The sequence below is a fragment of the Pristiophorus japonicus genome, chromosome 20 (assembly GCF_044704955.1).
Source record: "Pristiophorus japonicus isolate sPriJap1 chromosome 20, sPriJap1.hap1, whole genome shotgun sequence".
Taxonomy (NCBI): domain Eukaryota; kingdom Metazoa; phylum Chordata; class Chondrichthyes; family Pristiophoridae; genus Pristiophorus; species Pristiophorus japonicus.
The window spans coordinates 91,397,020-91,404,889 of NC_091996.1; the positions used below are offsets into that span (position 1 = coordinate 91,397,020).

The window sequence follows — 7,870 nt, forward strand, 5'->3', positions numbered from 1 at the left end:
ATCAGAACCTTGATTCTAGGTTTTACACACAAGTAAATCGCTTAACCTGCCTGCGTTTAATTGTTTCGGGTATGGCCAATCCTGTCATTGATACAAATCGATTAAACTTTCTTCTTTAAATCTGTGAACGAAATGTTTTCCTCCAACATCACCTCATAGGGCAGTCTATCCCTCCTGTTCAATACTGCACCAGATAGATAGATAGATAGATAGATAGATAGATAGATAGATAGATAGATAGATAGATAGATAGATAGATAGATAGATAGATAGATAGATACAAGCTCTATACAGAGCCTGTGCGAAAATCCCTTTGAACGTTAAACTCTTTGATCAGCCGATACCTCACACACACCATTAAACAAGACCTGGGAAAGGAGAGTGAGGGGGAGTGTGGAATATTAATGTGTAAAGGTTTCCCATCCTGACACCTTCGCCTGGAAGTGTGCTGGGAACAAGGGTTCCGTTACTGGCAGTTTCTAAACTGGTGCAATTATAGAATGTATTTAAATCACTGCTGATCTCTATTGTATCATTTTATCCTATAAATGGAATGTTTAGCTTTATTTTACATTAGTCAGTACATTCCTAACAGCTGCATGCTGCATAGTAAAAAGGAACAGTTTTAATATCCGCGATATTAATACATTAATCGCATTGGTTACTCAATTCCCGGCAATCTCTAGAAAGATAACTTTCGCCAACCGCTTCATCTACAGGCTGTACCACCGCCCGCTAAACATGTAACTTTGAACCAACTGTATCAGTTACTGTTACTGTAACATTAACCATTCAACCACCAAACTGTAAGGTGGCGAGAGGGCTGGATAATTATGTATCAGGCGCTCAGACCTAGGTTGGTATGATTGCGATTATTCTGGTAATAGTGAGGAGAGCAGGCGGACTGATCGGCTCAATAACATGCTGGAGTTATTTCTGAGGCAGTTCTGACTGTGAAATGTTCTTAGCTCAATTCGCTCAGGTTTGTTCTAGAATTACTCGCCTCCCAAGTTGTACAGTACGTCTCTCTCTATGCGGAGTATCTGTACAGTAAGTCTCTCTCTGGGCGGAGTTTCTGTGCAGTAAATCTTTCTAAGCGGCTACTTTTCCCGGGATGATGAGATGATCATATCTGAACAAACTGTGTGTAACACCAGATGGGACGTTGCCCAGCACATAGGCACCGACACTTTTGTTGTGACACCCGAGACTGCGGCCGCATCAAACGGACGCGTGGCCAGCACAAGTTGTCATCTTCCTGTTACTTTCAGCTTCGGAATGGCTCAAAAGCCCAGTGAGCTGGTGTCTGAAACCCACGGTCCTGTGCGGCCCCTTTTAACCTCCAGACTCAATATTAAAGGTTCCTCCAACATTTATACACGGCGGCATTAGAGCAACTTACTTAATCAGAACCTTGATTCTAGGTTTTACACACAAGTAAATCGCTTAACCTGCCTGCGTTTAATTGTTTCGGGTATGGCCAATCCTGTCATTGATACAAATCGATTAAACTTTCTTCTTTAAATCTGTGAACGAAATGTTTTCATCCAACATCACCTCATAGGGCAGTCTATCCCTCCTGTTCAATACTGCACCACAGATAGATAGATAGATAGATAGATAGATAGATAGATAGATAGATAGATAGATAGATAGATAGATAGATAGATAGATACAAGCTCTATACGGAGCCTGTGCGAAAGTCCCTTTGAACGTTAAACTCTTTGATCAGCCGATACCTCACACACACCATTAAACACTACCTGGGAAAGGAGAGTGAGAGGGAGTGTGGAATATTAATGTGTAAAGGGTTCCCATCCTGACACCTTCGCTTGGAAGTGTGCTGGGAACAAGGGTTCCGTTACTGGCAGTTTCTAAACTGGTGCAATTATAGAATGTATTTAAATCACTGGTGGACTGTTGTGAGCAATTATTTATGCTGTAAAAATGATACTGTCCCTTGTGTACAATTAAAGCTTTTCATGTGCGTTTTACCCAACAAAATAATGTTTGAAATATAATACGGTAAATGAATCATTTTTCTTCAGCGGTATTAAAGTTTTAAATTAGTTAATTTCTTAAAATATAAAGGATATTGTATTAAATCCAAACACACCCAGCATTGTTTTATAAATGCGAATGGAGCTATAATAGTCCTTTTTAAAAGTCTGAATGTGAAAGCAGAGCGGGGGTGGGTGAGACCCCGCTGTTTACACATGGGTGTTAGATACAGTCAGTCTTCACAACTCCACGGGAGCCGAGGGCAAATGTGAGGAGAACAAGTGAACACCTGGGGAGGGGCGGATGATCAAACGCTGGCCCCAAGCTCATGTGTCTCTCGGTTTCCTATAAATACAGGCACTGGTCTTGCCCAGTCACTGTTAACACCGGCGACCACTGGACGCGGCTCTGCGACCACAGAACTCCACTCTGGGACCTCCTGAACTCGGCCCTGGGACCCCCTGAACTCAGCCCTGGGATCCCCTGAACTCGGTTCTGGGACCCCCCTAAACTCCATTCTGGGACCCCCTGAACATTCTGGGACTCTCTGAACTCCATTCTGGGACCCCCTGAACTCGGTTCTGGGACTCTCTGAACTCCATTCTGGGACCTCCTGAACTCGGTTCTGGGACCTCCTGAACTACGCTCTGGGACCCCCTGAAAACGGTTCTGGGAACCCCCTGAACTCGGTTCTGGGATCTCCTGATCTACGCTCTGGGACCCCCCTGATCTCGGTTGTGGGACCCCCTGCAAACGGTTCTGGGATCCCCTGAACTCGGCTCTGGGACCTCCTGATCTACACTCTGGAACCCCCCTGATCTCGGTTCTGGGACCCCCTGAAAACGGTTCTGGGACCCCCTGAACTCGACTCTGGGACTCCCCCCTGAACTCGGTTCTGGGACCCCCTGAAATCAGCTCTGGGTCCCCCTGAACTCCGCTCTGGGACCCCTTGAACTCGGTTCTGGGACCCCTTGAACTTGGCTCTGGGACCCCCCCCCCTCCCCCGATCTCGGTTCTGGGAACCCTGCAAACGGCTCTGGGACCCCCTGAACTCGTTTCTGGGACCCCCTGAAAACGGCTCTGGGACCCCTTGAACTGCCCAGCGATGAAGATGGCAGCAGAATCATCTGACTTGAAAGAAGTTAAAAAGGTAAAGTGATTTAACACTAGATCAAGAGGCGGACTTACTGAAGTTAAAGTATTTCTCAAGTCAGGTGTGTTGTCCGAGGCGATTATTTCCATCCTCCTTAATAAATATATCCGTTAAGGAGCTAGTTACTCACTGAGGCTGGTTTATATTGAACTTAATTTAATTCATCCAGAGAGATATTTGGGAGAGAGGAGGGAGATGGCCCCTCGGTTTCGATCGGATTACATCCGAGTATTACCAAGGGGCTGGGGCGGTACACTCGAGGCAACGTGTGCGATTGCTTTCTAAGTGATACAAAGAAACTTCTTTCATTCATCCTCCGCAGTTGCTTAAACCTTTGGTGGAAAAACGCAGACGCGACCGAATGAACCGGAGTTTAGATCAACTGAGATCCTTCCTGTTGAAACATACCCAGAGCGAGGTGAGGGAAGCGATTCTGGGCCATCTCTAGATTTGCCCTGTTGTGTGTAAATGTTTGGGGGATTAATTTTAAATGGGGCACACTTGCTGAATGTGGTAATTTCTTGGCATGGTTCGGCTTGGGTAACCTCTCGCACTTCTTCCCACTATATATTTTTTTTACCGCTGCGTGTGTCTTTACCGTTGTGTTTTTTTACCGCTATGTTTCTGTTCTGTTTAGAGTTTCCGGAATGGTAAAATGGAGAAGGCAGAAATCTTAGAAATGACTGTCCAATATCTGAAAAACGCGGCGCTAGCAAATGGCCAGGGTGGGTACCTGCTCTTGGCTGCAAGGATGGTCGAGTCTTGTGTCCCTAGAGTTTTATTATTCTCCAAGTGCTGATTTGCCGCACTGTCCGGTCACATTCGACGTGCGGGAGATCTGGGGTTTACGAAGGCGATATCCACATCTTGCTTTTTCGCATTCCGTAAAGTCGAATTAATTGAAGTTAATGTGCAGATTTATAATCGATGCCTGCTTGCTGCACCAGTCCACTTGCCTTTATTCTGCTAGTTTCTATTTTCTTGATTTCTATCATTTAAAAGCTGGAAAATAAGGGCAGTTTCTCTTAGAAAAAGCTCATATGTCACGGAGACAACTTTAAACCAGGAATTTAGGGTTGGAGTTCCAGATTGATTCTGTACTAATCCCATTTATTTCAGTGTAAATGGAATCGATTGTGAAGTGGTGGTATGCAGTGTCATTGGTATGCGGTGAATAGGGATATTATTGAGCAACGGTGCATAAATGTTCAAATATTTCCATTTCCAAAGACCCCATCCCCCAGCCCCCCAAAAATGAACATTTTGAGTATACAAAGATGGGAGGAAAAGCAATGAGTGAGGAGGACACACCAAATCTGCAAAAGGACATAGACAGGCTAAGTAAGTGGGCAAACATTTGGCAGATGGAGTATAAGGTTGGAAAGTGTGAGGTCATGCACTTTGGCAGAAAAAAAATCAAAAGAGCAAGTTATTATTTAAATGGAGAAAGATTGCAAAGTGCCGCAGTACAGTGGGACCTGGGGGTACTTGTGCATGAAACACAAAAGGATATTATGCAGGTACAGCAAGTGATCAGGAAAGCCAATGGAATCTTGGCCTTTATTGCAAAGGGGATGGAGTATAAAAACAGGGAAGTCTTGCTGCAGCTATACAGGGTATTGGTGAGGCCACACCTGGAATACTGCGTGCGGTTTTGGTTTCCATGTTTACGAAAGGATATACTTGCTTTGAAGGCAGTTCAGAGAAGGTTCACTCGGTTGATTCCGGAGATGAAGGGGTTGACTTTTGAGGAAAGGTTGAGTAGGTTGGGCCTCTACTCATTGGAATTCAGAAGAATGAGAGGTGATCTTATCGAAACATATAAGATTATGAGGGGGCTTGACAAGGTGGATGCAGAGAGGATGTTTCCACTGATGGGGGAGACTAGAACTAGAGGGCATGATCTTCGAATAAGGGGCCGCCCATTTAAAACTGAGATGAGGAGGAATTTCTTCTCTCAGAGGGTTGTAAATCTGTGGAATTTGCTGCCTCAGAGAGCTGTGAAAGCTGGGACATTGAAAATATTTAAGACAGAAATAGACATTTTCTTAAACAATGGGTTATGGAGAGCGAGCAGGGAAGTGGAGCTGAGTCCATGATCGGATCAGCCTCGTATTAAATGGTGGAGCAGGCTCGAGGGGCCAAATGGCCTACTCCTGCTCCTATTTCTTATGTACAGTAAATACCTCCATTTTGACTATTATAGGATGTTCATAAACGAATACTAACCCATTGGTTTAAAGTGCGCATTGTGCACATCACTGACCGCTATTATATTTAAACAGAACATCAGGGCACAGAAGTCACGCGGCAAAACTACGAAGCTGGTTTTAAGGAGTGCCTCCTGCAGGTGAATAGCTTCGTAAGGAGCTACGCCAGATTCAACGCGCAGACTAAGAGCAGCCTCATGGAGCGGCTGTCCGTCTTCGTGGACGAATCGACCGATGAGAAGCACAGCCGCAGGATCCCGGAGTGCGGGACCTCCTCCGCCACTAACCTGCAGCCTCTGAGATCCGACGGCGTTCCTGCAGCCGCCAACACCATGAGGCCGATGGCGGTGGTGCCTGCGGTCACCATCAACCCTTCCACACACAAGGTGCCGAACCTCCTCGCCACCCGGCCGGCTCCCTCGCACCACACGCCGAACCGCTTCAACATCTTAGCGAAAAATCATGAACACAACGATCCCGGCTGCGCACAATTTCGGGATATTCCCCAGAAAGTAATTGTATCGCCAAAGCTGGTCTTTGCACAGCAGGCTTCTGCCAGAGTGACAGTTTCACATCATGTCTGGAGGCCCTGGCCCTAGGTCTGCTGGGAGAAGAAACTTTACATATTGGATTATTCTATTTGCCTCTTAAATCTTCAAGTTGTAAAATCACCCAAATCCCGCGCTCTATCTATAATAAAGGCTATCTATTCTATAATAAGATCACTGATTTTTGGTCAGTTTTTAATTTCCTTAATATTTCCTATGTATTCAGTGCGTCCCGCAGTTCATTTATTGTATATTTTGGAATAAAGATTTTAACACGATCTTTACTGCGTCATTCTATGTTTTAATTAATAAATTATAAAATTCTACAAAGTTATATTGTAATATGTTTCAGAGAACTTTACTAGTTACACTCTCACACTCACTCACACACTCTCACACACACTCAGACTCCCACTCACGCACAAATTCTCACCCATACACTCACACACTCTCACACTCACGCACTCTCTCACACACGCTCTCTCTCACACTTTCTTACTCTCTCTCACACACACACTCTCTCTCTCTCACACACTCTCACACACTCTTCTCTCTCACACTCTCTCTCACTCTCCTACACTCTCTCTCTCACATTCATAAGAACATAAGAATTAGGAACAGGAGTAGGCCATCTAGCCCCTCGAGCCTGCTCCGCCATTCAATAAGATCATGGCTGATCTGGCCATGGACTCAGCTCCACTTACCCGCCCTCTCCCCGTAACCCTTAATTCCCTTATTGGTTAAAAATCTATCTATCTGTGACTTGAATACATTCAATGAGCTACACTCTCTCTCACACACACACACACTCTCTCACACACACACTCACATCATCATCATCATAAGCAGTCCCTCGGAATTGAGGAAGACTTGCTTCCACTCTTAAAATGAGTCCTTAGGTGGCTGAACAGTCCAGTACGAGAGCCACAGTCCCTGTCACAGGTGGGACAGATAGTCGTTGAGGGTAAGGGTGGGTGGGACTGGTTTGCTGCACGCTCTTTCCGCTGCCTGCACTTGATTTCTATATGCTCACACACTTGCACACCCACTAACACACACATACATTCTCACACTCATGCACACTTTCACACTCATGCACACTTTCACACTCATGCACACACTCTCACACACGTACTCACACACACTCACCCACACTCACACCTACACTCACACTCACACACACACATACTCATTCACACTCACTCATTCACACACACACTCTCTTCCTCACACACAAATACTCACACACCTACTAACACACACACACACACATATTATCATCATCATCAGCATCATCATAGGCAGTCCCTCGAAGCGAGGATGACTTGCTTCCACACCAAAAAAAGATGAGTTCACAGGTGTTTCAATGAAGGGCCTAATATTCCAGATCCCGAACTACATCCTGAAGGGTGGAAGATGCCTGTGCGTGGATTTTTTTAACGTGGGGTGGCCGTTGCACACCAGCCACCACACGGGCTTGACAGAGCTAGGTCTTGGTCCAGTGGCAAGGGTTAACCAGGACGGCTGGAGACCAGTTCTGCTGCACGGACCGAGCACGCACATATCGCAGTGTGGGCTGGGCCTGTGCTGCCCCTGGGCCCTCGCCTCTTCTGGGCCCCGAACTCACGCCTCTCCCGGGCCCCGGTCACTTCCCTCTACAAACTCTTGCCACTCCTTCGCCCCTCCTGCTGTGCCTGCCCGCACTGCAATCAGCGACCTGGCTTCGTAGCCGTCGCCCTCCAGTGGTATGCCGCCGCACGCTGCTCCCTCCAATGGCCCCGGCCTGCTCACACTCGCGCACACTCTCACACTCACTCACACTCTCTCACACACACACACTCACACACACTCAGACTCTCTCACACATATTCACAATCTCACAAAAACTCTTCACACTCACACACACACACACACTCTTTCACACACACACTCGCATCATCATCATCATAGGCAGGCCC

At 46.3% G+C, this 7,870-nt stretch overlaps 1 protein-coding gene across 1 annotated transcript; it reads left to right on the forward strand.

Moving 5' to 3' along the window:
- Positions 1-3,515: 3,515 nt before the first annotated feature.
- On the forward strand, positions 3,516-5,963 carry LOC139233007 (transcription factor HES-4-B-like). The gene is made up of 3 exons (XM_070863515.1): positions 3,516-3,572; positions 3,792-3,879; positions 5,440-5,963. Exons 1-3 carry the CDS (start codon positions 3,516-3,518, stop codon positions 5,961-5,963), a joined length of 669 nt encoding a protein of 222 aa, XP_070719616.1.
- Positions 5,964-7,870: the final 1,907 nt, after the last annotated feature.

What these genes read in the sequence shown, in the direction of transcription:
- LOC139233007 (XM_070863515.1), top strand. Translation starts at nt 3,516, where the DNA reads ATGAACCGGAGTTTAGATCAACTGAGATCCTTCCTGTTGAAACATACC. An exon ending in TGAAACATACCCAGAGCGAG is followed by an intron (nt 3,573 to 3,791) that starts GTGAGGGAAGCG and finishes TGTTCTGTTTAG; the next exon opens with AGTTTCCGGAATGGTAAAAT. An exon ending in GGCGCTAGCAAATGGCCAGG is followed by an intron (nt 3,880 to 5,439) that starts GTGGGTACCTGC and finishes ATATTTAAACAG; the next exon opens with AACATCAGGGCACAGAAGTC.